This window comes from Emys orbicularis, chromosome 2 (assembly GCF_028017835.1).
Source record: "Emys orbicularis isolate rEmyOrb1 chromosome 2, rEmyOrb1.hap1, whole genome shotgun sequence".
Lineage (NCBI taxonomy): Eukaryota > Metazoa > Chordata > Testudines > Emydidae > Emys > Emys orbicularis.
The window spans coordinates 114,874,833-114,891,580 of record NC_088684.1 but is presented as its reverse complement, the minus strand read 5'-3'; the positions used below and the strand labels follow the sequence as shown (position 1 = coordinate 114,891,580).

The window sequence follows — 16,748 nt, the reverse complement described above, 5'->3', positions numbered from 1 at the left end:
CTGCAGGTAGAAGTGTTTATCAGCCCAGGATATTATTCAGCAAGTAAGAAGTACCTTCAGTTTCTCATAAGCAGAGCTGTTACTGACACTTGTAGTTACGATTGCCTAACATTTTCCATTATAATTCCCTGCTTTCAGGTGCATATAAACTTTGCCAAACGTAGCCGTGTGGGCAGAAATTTTCCATGCTTGCCCTCTGCCTCAAGCTGAACAATTTTGGAAAGTTTCAGCAAAAGCAGTTCCACCCTTTTAAAAAACGAGGTTAAGGAAAAATCATAGTTATGCTAATGTTAAATGTATTTTTTCCCCAACTGTTTCTTTGAAGAGTTCTAGTGCCTCCCTGCTTTGTAGCAGGAGCTTGGAATTTGACAGGGGAATAGTCCTTGGGTCTTCTCCTTCTCCCATGAAAATTTACCCAGATATGGTCAAGTTATAAGCCCCTGAACTTTGCCATTTGATGTTAGTGGGAAGTTACTTACATGACTAAGTGGCTGTAGGACCAGGCCCTGAAAAGTCAAATCAGACACCATGCTTATTTCTGACAATATCAGAATCAATATTGAAAAATTATAAATTTAGACTATGAAAACATTTGCTGTGATGCCTCGTAAATATTATTACTAAAATGAACAGCATTTTTAAACAACTATATGTAATAAGGATTCGAGCAGGAAAAATATTTAAAATAAATAAAGGGCTTACAAAAGTGTGTAAAGAAATGCTTAGTATTATCTACCTCAGTCATATAGTTTGTAGCATCCTCAACCGGTAAGAGCAGGGCTGGAGTTAGTCAGCCTTAGACTCTCTCAGTAATGGACATATTAAGATGCTAATAATTCCAACTAATGCTGCTGTGCTGAGGAACTTTAAGCCTTTTCTTTCCTTCTTGGAGATAAAATGCCATTATAGCAACTAACTAATCAATACCATGGTCAAAAATACTAATCTGATTGGCAGGCCAAGGGCATAAGGACAAAATGAATCAAGAGGGTTTACCCATAAAGCTAGTGTACTTCAATAAGTAGGATTAAAAACTCAATTTTACTAACTATGATTATAGCTGAAGTACTAGCAAATCTACAGTGAAAAGTTATGTCAGTGTTTCTATTAAATCATTGTTTGCAGTTAACTTCCTGAAATTTTCATTGATCTGGCTGGAAGGTTCAGGTCTCGTTTGTGGTCTAAGGGGCACATTCTTTGGAAAAGTTTGAGGGGGAAAATGGTGGTTCCGCCATTTTTTGAGGAAGAACAAAACATCCTCATTCCCCCTCTCCAAATATTTTTGCCATTATAAAATATTCTTGAGGTTGATTTTTTTTAAACAGTTTTTGTGCTAAAATGGTGGGGTTAGAACTTTGACTGCAAAATAATCTTTATAGAACAGAAGAGCCGTGAAAAGTTAGACTAAAAACTAGTTTTGTATTTGCAACATTATTAGTGCTTGAAAATCCCAGGATAAGCATTTGCAGAACTTCGGATACTAGTTTTTAGGCACGTTCACCAACGTTCTAAGCAAAGGACGTCTGGAGAGGCTAACTCAGGTGCTCAGTGAACATATATGTCTGCTGAGGTACACATTGAAAAGAGCAGGGCTTCTTTGCCAGACTGAAGAATGTATGCATATTTACTTCAGTGGGCTTTGGATCAGGCCACCCTAACAATAAAGAGAATCTGCTTTATTAATTTTGGACATTGAGCAGGATAGAGCCTTTTTCTTCTGTAAAATACATAGGAATTTCAATTGCAAAAAAAACCCTCTTAAAGACCATTCGATTTGCACAGTTAAGTCAGGAAATACAATTAAGTTTGTGCTTCCATAAGATCCCTTGCCTCATTCAGTACCCGTCTCCCACATGTAAATGGTGCATGGACCCATAAATACACAGTAGTACAACGTAGTGGAATGTTACCCATGCATATCTAAGATGTTAGAGGGATGTATCATTTTTTTTCTTTGAGAGAATATTAAATCACATAATTAGACAGGGTCAAACTGCATACATGTAAGAGGGCAGAGTTAAGAAGGGTGCATGAAACCTTAATTTTCACTTCTCATAAGTGCTTTACTCAAACATCCTTTATGTTCGCCAAATAGATTTTTTTTTCCTTTCTTTCTTTTTGCTGTAGTAGACACTATTTTCACTAAGCTGGATTATTGAATTGGTTATTTTGTGACCAAGACAAAATGTGCCGAAACATTTTAAGCAAATTGTTAAATATTTAAACACAATCATTATAACAATGCTAATCTTAAAATTTCCTATATTGCTTTACAAACTTACACTGATATCCACAGCAAAATACAAACAGCTCTTCCGATGTATCAACTATTTAATAACAATATTATACAGAACTTAGGTCAGCAAGCAAATAATAAATTTTTCCTACTAAAATTTTACAGGGAACATAAGTAGGCAAAAAGCAATTACCAAAGTTGGAATTGGACCAAGACATCTTGGTTAACAAGCCTCAGCTTGCAAAAAAGGTGTCATAGGCTCTTTCAGTTACAATAAGTGGTCACAGCCTCTGTTTGACATCTCTTCCAAAGACTGCACCTTATTACTAAAAACCTGTAACCTTCATGGTTCTTCCCCTCCACATAAGAAGAAAGCAGCAACTGTAGAGTTAGATATTATCACAAGTAACATCACTAGTATTAGATAATACTCCAAGCATTCATTAATTACAAAAGCTCAGGGACCTATCAGTGCAGGGATCACACACACATGGCTATAAAGCATAGTGTTCCTTTTTGCATTGCCAAAAGAACTTGAGTTATTTTTTTTCATCTGGTGTTCTGAAAACAGTGTGGGAGTAATGGAACCACACTCATCCCTGTCAGGTTGCTTATAATGCAAGCTTCTGGCTCTAGGTCTACACTTTTAAGCAGAAGCTGGCAAACTCAAATGATGGAGGGAAATAGGGAAACAATGGGGGAGAGGGGAATGATATCCCCACATTAAGCCCTGCATTTAAGGAATCAGTGTCCCCTACATGGTTCCCCCTTTTTTGTTCCACTTTTTGATGATGGGAGATTGAGGCATATGCATAAATTTACAAAATATTGACTTAGGTCCTATATTAACAGTATTTCACTGTGCGATCCATACTACTTTTAAATGTGTGTTTAGAGAAGGTAATTTCTCACAATGAAGTAGGGCATTTTGGCCTAATTACTTGGGGTCGCTTTTAGTCCTTATATAATGATATATTCTGTGCACATCAATGTAGTCACCTCAGAGTGATGATACAAACCAAAGCTTCTGCAATATATAATGCAGCTGATAAAAATGTACTTAAAGTACAAAATATATATCTTAAATATCAAAATATATCCTTAAAGCTAAGTTGCAAGTTGAGCTAAAAAAAATCTGTCTCTTAAAATATGTGCTTAATGCATCAAATAACCAGGCTTAACTGTGTGCTGGATACCTCTCAGCTAAAACTTACTCCTTTATCTTTATTGTGGACTTGGACCTAAAAAAACCCAAACCAGATGAATTCTAATCTAATGCTGCAGGTGTTCACCATTTGGGAAACCCTGCCAATGTTTTGAATACCCCTCTTCGCTTTGTTACTTGTGCCATTGAACACGTTTTGTTTTAAAATGTTCTTTTTATTGGACATTTATTACAGGAACAAAAGAAAAGAAATGAGACTCAAACACTAGCACACAGCAGGCATACTAATGAAGAGAAAAGTAAAGTGTTAGTCGGAATCCAGATGTTTAAATAATGCTTAGGAGCTCAGTCAATCAAAACGCAGAGATGCTAGCATTGACTACAGTGAAAGCACTCAGTTATGTAAATCCCTGAATACTGATTGGCTGAAAATCTGAATGACAATTATTGATGTTACTATTCAATAACAACCATGAAGTATGTCAATGTTCAGATCACAACTATCAGTAACCACTCACAACACACTGTTTTGCATGACAGCTATGGTTATTTCTCACTAGCTACACAACACAGATCCTACACACTCAATCTGCAGAATGTAAGTCTCATGCACAGAAACTCTGGCAACCTAAGCTTTTCACCTCTTCCCACTACCTTTTATACCACCTGCCACTGTGCTCCACCACCCACCCCACTCCTCCTTTTGCTAGTATTTGTTCCTATGGAAAAACTAAACCATTGTGCTCCTGACTCCACAAGAGGGAGTAAGTCATAGAGTCATAGAAATGGAGGGATGGAAGGGACCTTGAGAGGTCATCAAGTCCAGCCCCCTGTGCTGAGGCAGGACCAGACAAGTGTTTGTCCAACCTGTTCATAAAAACATTCAAAGACATGGATTTCACAACCTCCCTTGCAAACCTATTCCAGGGATTAATTATTATTATAGTTAGAAAGTTTTCCTTAATATGTAACATAAATCTCCCTTTCTGGAGATTAAAGCCCATTACTAATTCTCCTACCTTCAGGGGACATGGAGAACGATTAATCACCATCTTCTTTATAACAGCCCTTAACATATTTGAAGACTTATCACCTTCCCCATCAGTCATCTTTTCTCAAGACTTAAAAATAAACCGGGCATGTTTACCTTTCTTTATAGCTCACATTTTCTAAATATTTTATCCTTTAGTGATCTCCTCTGGAGTCTCTCCAATTGATCCACATCTTTCCTAATTCCATAATTGGACATATTACTCCAGATGAGGCCTCACTGTGCGTATCAGAGCAGGACAATTACCTCCCATGTTTTACATTAACAGGAGTGCCATATCCATCCCCAGAATATTAGCTTTTCTTACAATTGCATCACATTGTTTACTCATGTTTAATTTGTGATCCACTATAATCCCTAGATCCTTTTCAGCAGTACTACCACCTAGCCAGTTATTACCCATTTTGTGGTTGTGCATTTGAGTTTTTCTTCCTAAGTGTAGTACTTTGCAACTGTCTTTACTGAATTTCGTCTTGTTGATTTCAGAGCAATTCCCTAACTTGACAAGGTCATTTTGAATTCTAATCCTCTCCTCCTCCAAAGTGCTTGCAACCCCTCCCATCTTGGTGTCATCCATAGAGTTTATACTCATTCTCTCTATTCCATAGTCCAAGTTATTAATGAAAATATTAAATAATATAAGACCCAGGACTGATCCCTACAGGATCCCACTAGGTATGTCCTCTGTCTTTCAACCAGATGTGCACTCACTTTATAGTAATTTAATCTAGACCATATTGTCCTAGTTTGCATATGAGAATGTCATGTTGGACTGTGTCAAAGCCTTACTAAAAATAAAGATATATCACATCTAGTGTTTTTCCTCCAATCCACTAGGCCAGTAACCCTGTCAAAGAAGGAAATTAGGTTTGTTTGGCATGATTTGTTCTTGAAAAATCCATGCTGGTTATTCCTTAAAATCCTATTATTTTCTAGGCACTTACAAGCTGGTTGCTTAATAGTTTGTCCCAGTATCTTTCCATGTATCAAAGTTAGGCTGACTGATCTGTAATTCCCAGGGTCGTCCTTGTTCCCTTCTTTAAAGATTGGTACTATGTTCGCCCTTCTCCAGTCCTCTGGGACCTCTGGGTTCTCAAAGATAATCGCTAATGGTTCTAAGATCGCTTCAACTAGTTCTAGTACTCTAGGATGAATTTCATCAGGCCCTGCTGACTTGAATACATCAAACTTATCTAAATATTCTTTAACCTGTTTTTTCACTATTTGCTTGCATTCCTCCCCTCTTCCCCTCCTCCCCCCTTGTTAATATTAATTGTGTTGAGCATCTAGTCACCACTGTCTACTGCCCGAGGTGGCCAACAAACAGTCTCCTTCCCCTGGAGGAGCCAGTTCTCCTCCCTCCTCTGGTGCTGCTGTAGTCATCCTTAGTTGGCTAGCATCCTCTGTCCCAGAGGTTTCCACATACGTCCTGTCAATGAAGCCCTTGTGCTCCTGGTTACTATGCAGACAAGCCATCTCCTTTTGCAGCTTTTACCTGCTTTCTGAGGGACTCCACCAACAGATACCCCTCACAAAGGTCATCTGCCTGGCATTCATTGCTGTAGACGCACAGTCTGCATTCCCAGCAAGACCAGGCCAGAGTGGAAGCCTGCAGAAATTGCTTTCTTAGGTGCATGATATTGTTTAAAGATTCCCCTCCTCCCTGAAACACATGAGAGTGGATAGGAAGTAGCATCCTAATCCATCCCCTCCCCAACATAATCCATCTTTTAAAATTACTCAGAATGGTGAAAAACACACTTTTCAAAGAGAGACAGGGATAGGGAAAGCTGGGAAGAAGGAAGAGCTAGGGAAGTTTTAAAGGTCAACATTTTCATAACTGGATGTAGAATATCTAGTTTTGAAAATCTTGGCTTTACTTTTTTTTAAATTATTCATTGGGCAATGGGGTCTGAGTCTTCCTAAGTAGCATTGGGGTATGGAGAGGCAAAGGAAAGAGAGCTCCATTTTAATGCTAATTAATAATGGTAATAAATAATTACATACAAAATACTACATTAAAAGCATGATAAGGTTACAAAGTCAAGCACTCAAAAGTTAAGAAAAACCTAAACTGAGATTGTCTTTGTGAAACCTTAATTTGTCCCTAGTTCACATATACATTATGACCGATATATCATAGGAAGTCTCTGGCACAGCCACAGATAGAATGGCTAACCTTACATCTGGCATTTTCTAGCCTTTGGGTGCTTGACTCTGCAACTGTTTTTGAGAACTACTTATGCATGTGAAGTTATTTTTTTGTCTACATGTTTGCAGGATCCAGACCATAGTTTGTACGTTTACAACATATTTTTTATAATGGTAACTCAAAATCCACACTCAAATTCCCACAGTTCAGAAAGGAAGCACATAAGCATAAGAAGAATCTGGTTCAATAATCCTAAATCTTTAGGGACCATACTAATTAGCCCAAACAGAAGTTTAAAATATCAAGTATTTGTTAAACTGCTGAGCTTAAGTCTCCTGCAGACATCTGTGTGCAGTTCCATAAGCTACTGCAACCACAATAATTCTATCACAGGAAATCGAAGAGCTATAGAAAATATATATTTTGTTGTCAGTATGACAATTTCTTTTGAGTCTTAAAGTCTGTTTTTAAAAACAGAGTATTTCAATAACAAAAGCTTAAAATATGTGTAGTTAAAACACTGGTGTTCCTACTGTTGTTCATTTGAAGTATTTCGTCTTATCCCCTAAAGGTAGAAAGCTTAAGTAGCAATTAGCAATAGGCTTTGAGTCAAAGGTTGTGACAGTATTTGCCACTGAAGTTGTGGGGCGGAAGGAAGGTCATATAAAGTAGTATTAGATTAATATATGTGTATATATAGTGATCAGTATATTCCAGAACAAATCAGCTATCCACAGGTATGAATGCTTACACCAAGAAAGAACTCAAAGGGTGAAATCCAGAAACTGACTGCTTTCTTGCTTTTACACAATACACAGTGGGAATTTATGTACTAGAAGCGCCAGTTTTAAATAGAGTTTTTCCTCAATATTTTTTTTTTTAAGAATGTTTTAATTCTTCCTTATGTATTAAGTATGTTCTTGGTTCACATCTTCCTGGCTCACAATACTTGAATGCCATGATATTTTAAAACATTAGTGTTATAATAGAGAAGATTGCAAAAACCAAAAAAAAATGAGGACACATCTCTGCTTTGGAGAGTAATGTAGACACAGGTCTTTTATAGTCTCATCAGATTGTTATTCATGATGTGTATTATCATAGAAGCACCAGTCATTGACTCTGTTGTGCTAGGTGCTGTACAAACACAGAACAAGGACAGTCCCTCCTGTCCTTATAATCTTAGTAAAGTCCAAAAAGAATGGTAATGTATATTTAATAATATGAAAATTGAGGGGGGAACTCACCTAGGTATAAGAATCTGAATAGCTGTGTGTGAGTGAGAGTCCAGTGTAAGAGGGAGTCTTTCTTTCAAAAATCTGTGAAATGAATAAAAATCTCTTGGGATTTTGGACAAGACAGGGAACCTAGGTATTAAGTCAAATTAAGAGATTGGAGACAATTGGGGAATTTATGAGCTAACGCCATCCTAAACTCTACCACTTTTCATAGTCAAGACAAGCCAATTTGACTCTCATTTTGTTTGCTGCATAGGTGTGAGGATCCAGTCAAATTAATTCAGATAGATTTACTTACCTATAGGACTTACAAATACAGTTTACACCAACATTTGTAGGAAAGGTGATCTCTGCATAGGGAGAAGAAGAGAAGCAGTATGACTCCTCAAAGAATACTTATGCAATGTTGGTACAGGGATAATGCCATCTCCTAGACAGGTGCGATTTCTCTCCTCCCCCTCCCCCCCCCCCAGGGATACTACTAAAAAGAGAATCCAGACTGAGTCCCCAGCCCCAAAACTTCAAAAATCACTGACCCACACATTATGATGAAAGTCAGAAATAAAGAAAGTCATAGGTCACTCTGGAGGTATCATATGTCAAAAAGTCTCTCTTATAGCTGTAGTGGCATTAAAGCTGATGGATCCAATTAAGAACCTAAATGTATGTTTTTGGATGTGGTTTTGTTTCGTTTTGGATTTTTTTGTCCCTTAAATTAATTATGCAAAGTTTTTGATTATCCTTTTAGGAAATGGAGATGAGAAAGTAAAGGAAAACCATAAAATGTGTGATCACTGATTAATAATGTATGTAACTATTCTTCTATTGAGCATATTTGAGGAATGGGCTTTTTAAAATTAATTTTTCCAAGAACGATTTTTTTCCTCTTTGAAGAATAGTTTTGTCTTCAGGTAAAAATTGTAAATGAAGACTGGCTAAAACGTAATCAGACTTTTCCACTAACATGATTCTTATGACATGGTAGATTTAAAGTGGCTTTATTAGATTATATTTCTAATGCACAGATTACTATCTAGGATGCAAGGGCTGAATCATTACACAAAGAATTATTTAAAGATTCAGTTAGAGCTCTTCCATATCCTAATCCTACTACTAATTAAAAGCATAAAGGCTTGACATGTTGAGAGGTAGCTCTAATGATATAATTTTTTAATCTAAAACTCAGTTCTTATGTTTTTCTGTGATATGCATGTTTTGTTTGTGGTTTCATAGCTGGATAGAGTAATGGTAGTAGGTCTTAATTCTTATTAAGGTCTGGGTTTTTTTTTTCATAAGTCATTCATCTTGACAGTAAGTTGTCTGTGCAAATTCCCTTAAACAGAGGCTCTTTTTGAAATTTTAACACTAAAACCAGACATCCTTGAATATTAAGTTTTTTTCTGAGCCAAATGCTGTTTTGTGCTGATATTTTCTTTGGAGAGCTCAGCAGACTGACATTTAATCCAATATAAAATAAAATATTAGTGTATCTAAGCAGTTCGTCTTTTGTCAAATATGATCCAGCCAGTTTGGCTTGGAATCAGATACAACAGATGGGGTTTCTCTCTTTACTGAAGAAAATTCTTCTCTCTTCCCAAGGTATGATACAAAAAAAATGAATATCTGTAGTTTAGTTTACCAACTAAAACTGATTAAGAGCTTGATTTCTGAAGGATGGGCAAAGACAGTGGTGTCTGTTCAGCTTTTAGACTTAAAGTCAATGGGACTTCTCATGTGACTAGAGTTACCTGCCTACTTAAGTGTTTGCAGAATCAGGGCTGTTTTGAGCACTAGTTGTCATTTAACTCCTAGTACGTTTGGTTGATATTAATAATGCTTTAACCACTTTTTTCTTAAAGTGAAGAATTCTGGCAGAATCTAATTTTAGTCTCTCCTGCCCCTTAACTAGACACATTTCTGACTAGCACTTTCCATTCTTTTTTTGTTTGTCTCTTTCAAAAGATTGTGTAGTAGTGATTCATACTAACTGCAAGGATGCCCACCTATGAGTCAGTAACAAACTTGAGAATATCCCACTGGTAAGCTTGGCAAACAAATCTGTCATCACTAGAAACTTAATGAACCAGGAAACCAATTCCCTCTACCCCCTGCAAAATTTATATAGAGAAGATTTAAGGGGGGAAATTGCAGTCTTACAGGCATGAGAAAAATGCATAAGTAAAAGATACAGGATTAGCGTAAGTGTGCCTAATGATATACTTTGGAAAATGGAAGTGTAGAGCCCTTGGTTGTTTGTGGCTTAGTAGTGGAAAGTAGCTGATGCACTTGTGTTGTACTTTGAGTGTTGGGTGTTAGACATTTGTGATTCTGTTTTGTATCAGCATTACAATTCAAATGATATCAAGTTGTCTTGTCCTATTCCCCCATAGCTGATAACTCTGATAGAAAAACTTTGCTAGGTCTTCAGTGGAATAACTATTTTTCTAATTTTTTTATTGGGTCTATTTTACAGGTGAGAAGCAAAGGTTTGGCTGTGATCGATCAGGATTTGATGTGGAAGATTCTGATGGCCCGGAGGACGATGACAATGACAATGAAGATGATGATGAAGACAGCCAAGCTGAATCAGTCCTATCTACAACCCCCTCAGTTACAGCCAGCCCTCAGCATCATCCATCTAGAAACATCCTACAGGAGACCACAAGTGCTGATGAAGACATCAGAATTACAGACTGCTTTGCTGGGGTCCACACAGACTCTATGGATGGTCTACCTAAAGCACTACTTACAAAGATGACTGTACTCAGTACATTGCAATCAGACTGCAGGAATACCAGGTCACCAATAGCAATTGCACATCAAGAAGCAAAAGAAGAGAAAATACAAGACAAGGAAACAAGTATAGAGCCTACCATCTCCCCTGGCCCTTCTCCTAGATCTCCATGTCATCAGATGTCTGTAGATTATCCAGATACAGCAGAAGCTTTGGAAAGTTCTGCAACACCAGCTACCATTGTTTCAAAGGTTAGAGTATTCAATTTAGGGGGAGAAGGGAGACTTGTATTTTAAATCCTTCTCAAGAGTATTATCTATCCTTATTTTGGTGATTTTTCTAAAAGCCATCTAGTTTCCTTCCTTATATTCTTCATACAATTGTTGCAGACTGATGCAGATTTTTTTTAAAAAAAGAATTCCAAGTGCAGGAGCATAGTAATAATATAGAAACACTTAGTTTTTACCCCTCTCCCCCCCAACAAAAAAAGTGTGTAGATTAGATTGTATCTCCAGGACTAAAAGGATTAGTTATAACATGGTTCTTTAGTTTGGAATTAATTGACTGTACTGTTCAGACTAAATAGTGGTATATACCAAATAGACTTAGTGCTAGAATAGAATGCCATGTTCCAGGATCCAAAAAACCTGCACAATAGTTGCCCTTGTTCAATACCAAGGGCTGGGAAGAGCACAGAATTACTAATCTCAGGCTATACAAGAATTAAGATTTATATTCAAAGTTTCCAGCCCAGTGCACTGTCACCTAGGCAAAAGGATTAGTTGTTGGGAACAGGACCGCATCAACAGGAGGCAGCTCCATTGTGTCTCTCTGGAGCTTCACCTGCATATGCCATACTGGGCAAGATGCTCGGGTGATACATGTGCCATGCTGATGGAATCCTGAGGGATTTGCTCCTGGGGGGGATTCTGCACCAAAAATTTAAAATTCTGTGCACAATTTTAAAATTCTGCATATTTTGTCAAAATAACACAGTGCAATCACACCAGTTTCAATTATTTGGTAATTTATTTCAAAATACCTGTCAGCAAGTATGTCTATAACAATACAGACAAAAAAGATTCAGGAAATGTTTTTTGACAAATAAATTCCTTACTAGGCATGTTAATACAGAAACTATAAAACAGAAACTTATTTCCCACGCCCCTCAGAAGCAGGACAAAGGCTTGGGGAAGTCAGAGTAATGGAGGATCTTAGGGAGAGGGAAGTAATTGCTGGGAAGGAGCCTGGGAATGAACCTGGAGGGTTGTTGGGTGTGGGTGGAAAAAGTATGGAACAAGTTTTTTGGGGGGGGTTGTGGGGTTGTGGGGCAAGGGGGTGGGAGGCGAGATTGTTAGGGAGTTGAAGTCTCCCCCATGCAGACCTTGGCTGATCCCTAGCCTCTCCCATTCAGTCAGACACCTTTGCCCTTGTCCTTACGTGTTGCTGCACCACCACTCCCCCATGTCCTCATGTGTCCCTGCACCCCCACCTCAGCCACCTCTCTTCCATTCCCCCCATGGGTCCCTGCATCTCAACTCCCATTCAGCCTCTGGTTCAATGCTGTCACACCCTGGCCTCCTATGCCCTGCCCCACTCTGTCCCTCCCACTAGTCCTTCTGAAACCCAGTCTGTGACGCCCCCCCACCCCTCCAGCAGGCCCCCATGACTCCTCACCTGGCCCTGCAGGCAAGGCCCTGTGAGGAACGCAGCCACTGCTGCCTTCCTCTCCAAAGCTGGCTTCTCCGGCCCTGAGCTGGCTGCCCTCTCTTCTGGCACAACAGCAGCGCCTCTCTGACACGATGTTTTCTGTGTGTGGGGGGGGGGGGGGGAATCTGCGGGGGATATGAATTCTGCGTGTGCAGAGTAGGAGTAGGAATCGAACGAACCAGCCTCTAGCAAACTGAGGAAAACACATATGGGAAATGGCAATTTTCAGCATCTTATAACTCAGCCAAATGGTGATGGCATAAGGCACCTACCTCCTTGATCTCTGCAGTAACCTGACATGTAAGGTAGGGTCACAGGGTAGCCCTATTAGTAGTAGTAGTAGTATTGTAGTTGCCCCTAGAAGCCCCAGTTGCAATGGGAGCCCCATTGTGGTAGGGATACTCTCATCCTGTGAGTTTGTACAGCCTATGTCAAACTGTTTACAGTCTAAATAGACAAGACAGACAAGGAGTGTGAGAGGCACACAGAGGTGAAGTTAGCTGTCCACGACCATACAGCAGGTCAGTGGCAGAACTGCGACCAGAACCCATGTCTCCCAAGTCCCAATTCAGTGCCCTCTCCATTTAACCGGGTCAGTTTATGATGATAATACTTTATCATCATCCATCTCTTTTCATTCTAGTCTTCCAGATTAAAATCCTGTATCAACAAATGCATTGTAGCATTAGCCTTTCAGTGCAGAGACCGTAATGCTGCTGATGTGTGGCTAAATAAATACCCCCAGGAGAGGATGATGCTTGTAGATCTGGATGTCCAGTGACAAGATACCACAGTAATTAATCCCCAGCCGAGAGCTGATTTTCACAATGAATTTACTATAAGGGAAATGCCAAAATGCTTGTTAAGGATTAACACAAGAGAGAAAGCAGATGTACTAGACTTAGAAAAGTTTTATTAAAGGGTGAGGAGCAGGAGACATAGTCAATAATTGTTCAAGTCATGAGCTGCATTGTGAACTGATTTGTTGCAACTTCCTAAAGGGAAAGTAGGCTGTAATTCAAACTACCTCCTTTAGACTATTTGGATTTTAATTTAGCTGCACTGGCACTCTTAATATTGAAATGTTTTTGCTGTTCTTTCGTAGAGCACACCGTCTGTAGGGCTTCCCTCACCACCCGTGGACCAAAGCACACAGACAACAATGGTGGTTCCTTCAGCAGCCTCACCCTATCCTGACATCCAAGAAGAGAAGCTGCATGCCACAGAACTGACAGCTCCTCTGACTCATTTATTTAGCCACCTTCCTTTGCACTCACAGCAGCAAGCCAAGACACCTTATGGTATGATTCCAGTAGGGGGAATTCATGTGGTTCCTGCTGGCCTAGCCACGTACTCCACATTTGTACCAATTCAAGCTGGGCCAGTGCAACTCACCATTCCTGCAGTTAGCGTGATTCACAGAACTACAAGTGCGCTTGGTGACACGGCATGTGCAGTCTCTGCCACTGCAAATCCACTAGGAGTTGCTGAAGTGAACAGTGTTGTGCCATGTATTCCAATAGGTCAGATTAACGGGCCAGGCATCCAGAGTCTGAGTGCACCAAGCTTACAACCTCTTCCACCATTAGGCATGGAGACAGTGAACATATTGGGCCTGGCAAATACAAATATAGCCCCTCAAATACATCCTTCAGGACTCACGCTAAATGCTGTGGGACTACAAGTTTTGACTGCAAACCCTTCTCCTCAGAGCAACCCCAGCCCTCAGACACACATTCCAGGCCTGCAAATATTGAATATAGCACTGCCTACGTTGATCCCTTCAGTCAGCCCCGTAACTACAGATGGGCAAGGAGTTCCAGAAACACCAGCTTCCAGTAATAAAGCCTGTGAAATTCACCAAGAGCGGACTCCTGTGAGTTTTCCTGCAGCTGACATCAATCCAATCACTAGTGCTGTATCTCCTCAAGCGGCACCTACGGTCCAGTGGTACAACGTAAAAAAAGTTGCAGAGCCTTTTCCTTCAAAGGAGTACGAAAGACTTGATGGTCCTGGAAAAACAAATACTGAAAAGGCTGACCCAGTAAATCATGTCAAACCAAAGTGTGATGTCATTTCCATTCAGGTCAAAAGGGCTTCCACCTCAGAACCCCTCTTCAAGGTGAATTCTGAAGTTTTAACCAAGTCCCCCGTCCATCAAACTGTCTCTCCAAATAGACAGGTACATAGGCCAGCAGGATTGCCACGAAGGCAGAATACTGTACAGTTTAGTGATGGCAGCAGTGATGATGAGGACAGACTTGTAATAGCAACCTAGATTTTTTTTTTATTAGTATTATTATTATTATAACACTTACAGGTTTCTTTGCAAACCTTCCTTTCCTTAAAGCACATTTTTCTGACACAAACTCATTAATAATCTTTGTGCAATCATGAACTCGACCAATAATTGTTGTTTCTCGTCAGCTCCAGCCATTCTTGTACATGTTGTATAGACAATTGTGCCTTTTTGGAGTTTTATGTTTAGAAACCTGTACAGATTGTTGAAAATATATATAAATATATATATAAAATATGTATATTAAAACCAGGTAGTTGCTTGTGTTTAGTAAGTAAAAACATCTTATGTCAGAAAAACTAAAATGATTAAATTATATGTTGCACTGTTAAATGTAAATTTTTATGGCTGTGGGGCAAAGTTGCTGTGTACAGATCTAGTATGTAAAACTCCATATTTATTGTATCCATATTAGTCTTGGAACAAGGGTCTGTCCATCTTTCTTGTGTAAGACAGTAGCTTTACACTTAAAACAGAATACAGTATCTGTGTTATGAAATATTACAGTAAAATTTTGTTTACTGACTTTACCATTGCTTATGTTGTGCCTTCTTGATACTAATCAGTGATTGGTGAGCTGCCTAGATCACTTATTTTAATACAGCCCCCATAATTGGCTTTCTATTTTGAAACTACTGATTAACTGCCTGCAACCGTGGTTAAAGAGTGAACTAACAGGTGTTTCATGCTCTCAGGAAGCAAATTCCTTTTTAAAATTCCTGTAGGGAACGTATTTGCTTCTAAATTTTTCATATTTATTATCAAAGGCTGAATGTCAAAATAAGCCTTTTTTCACTTACCAAAAATGACAAGGTTGGAGGATAATCTTGTTTTTTGTAACTTTGAACGATAAAGCCACATTTTAATGAAACTAAAATATAGTTGAGCAACAAAAGAATAGTTTGTGTCTTCTTGCTTGTAGTATCACTAGTGCAAGTGGCAAAAAAATGATGCTGCAGCAGTGAGGGTTTTGCAGTACAAGTTGTCAGGACACTTCCTTAGCTTCTAATAAGTATTTCATTTCACGAAATTATTACTTCCAGCAGTAGGTGGCTAATTTTGCCTTAAATACAGCTTCATCTTATTCATTCAGGAAAAAGAAAATAAGTTGATGCATACAATTAACTTGCCCCAATTCCAACAATCTCATTGTAAGCATACAAGATATGGAACAATTCCAAAATATTGGAAGTGAATGAGATTCTGGGCATGCACAGTGCAAGCAATTTAAAGTTACCAAGAGACCTCTTAAAGCCTTGAAGAGTTTCAAGAGAAGAGAAGACGCTATACAAGTCTAAGCCATCCTAAATTTGGAATTGTCCTGAAATTGATGCGATTAAAAAAAAAAAAATCAACACAAAGGGCTTCATTTTTTCTTTTTAATAAGTGTATGAAGAGGGTTAAAAAGAGCATTTTAGAAAACAGCAGATTTATAAAGCCATTTTAATTGTATTCAAAATTCAATAGAACAAAGTAATAAAATTGATAAGCAACTTTTCTGGTGAAAGTAAAGATGATGTGTGCATATGTAATGATGATTGAGAAACTTGAAAAATCACAAGTGAAACTGAATGTTAGCTGGGTGTTGCATTGCTCACAGATTTATTCCTGTAAGTTACAATAACAATTTTTATCTCACATTGCTCTAAATTCAAGTGCAATATTCTATCCCTTAGCTGTTTCTCTGTTTTTGTACTTTACTCACATTGTCTACTATATTGCAGCACACAGTAATGAAATAATGCAATGAATACAATGTTGGCCTTTGACTTTAAGAAATAGCATTTACAGAATAAGAACATATCAATGTGATTGTCAACTAATTGCAGTAATACACAGCAGTTAGAAAAAACAGTTACTCACTTTCTCGTAACTGCTGTTCTTCGAGATGTGTTATTCATGTCCATTCCAATCAGGTGTGTGCGCACCGCGTGCATGCCAGCCGGAAGATTTTTCCCTTAGCAGCGTCCGTTGGGTCGGCTGGGCGCCCGCTGGAGTGGCGCCTTCATGGCGCCCAATATAGGGCCTTGCCAACCCTCCACCCCTTCAGTTCCTTCTTGCCGGCTATTCCAACAAAGGGGTGGGAGGGTGGATATTGGAATGGACATGAACAACACATCTCGAAGAACAACAGTTACGAGAAAGTGAGTAACTGTTTTTTCT

General features: G+C 38.8%; 1 protein-coding gene across 2 annotated transcripts in view; it reads left to right on the top strand.

The window, feature by feature from the left end:
• HIVEP1 (HIVEP zinc finger 1) overlaps positions 1–14,564 on the top strand; it is a 167,832-nt gene extending 153,268 nt beyond the window's left edge. For both annotated transcript variants that reach the window (XM_065398264.1, XM_065398263.1), the window contains 2 exons: positions 10,316–10,827; positions 13,392–14,564. In XM_065398264.1, the coding sequence (XP_065254336.1) occupies positions 10,316–10,827; positions 13,392–14,564 (1,685 nt within the window). The remainder of the gene's footprint in view (positions 1–10,315; positions 10,828–13,391) is intronic.
• Positions 14,565–16,748: the final 2,184 nt, after the last annotated feature.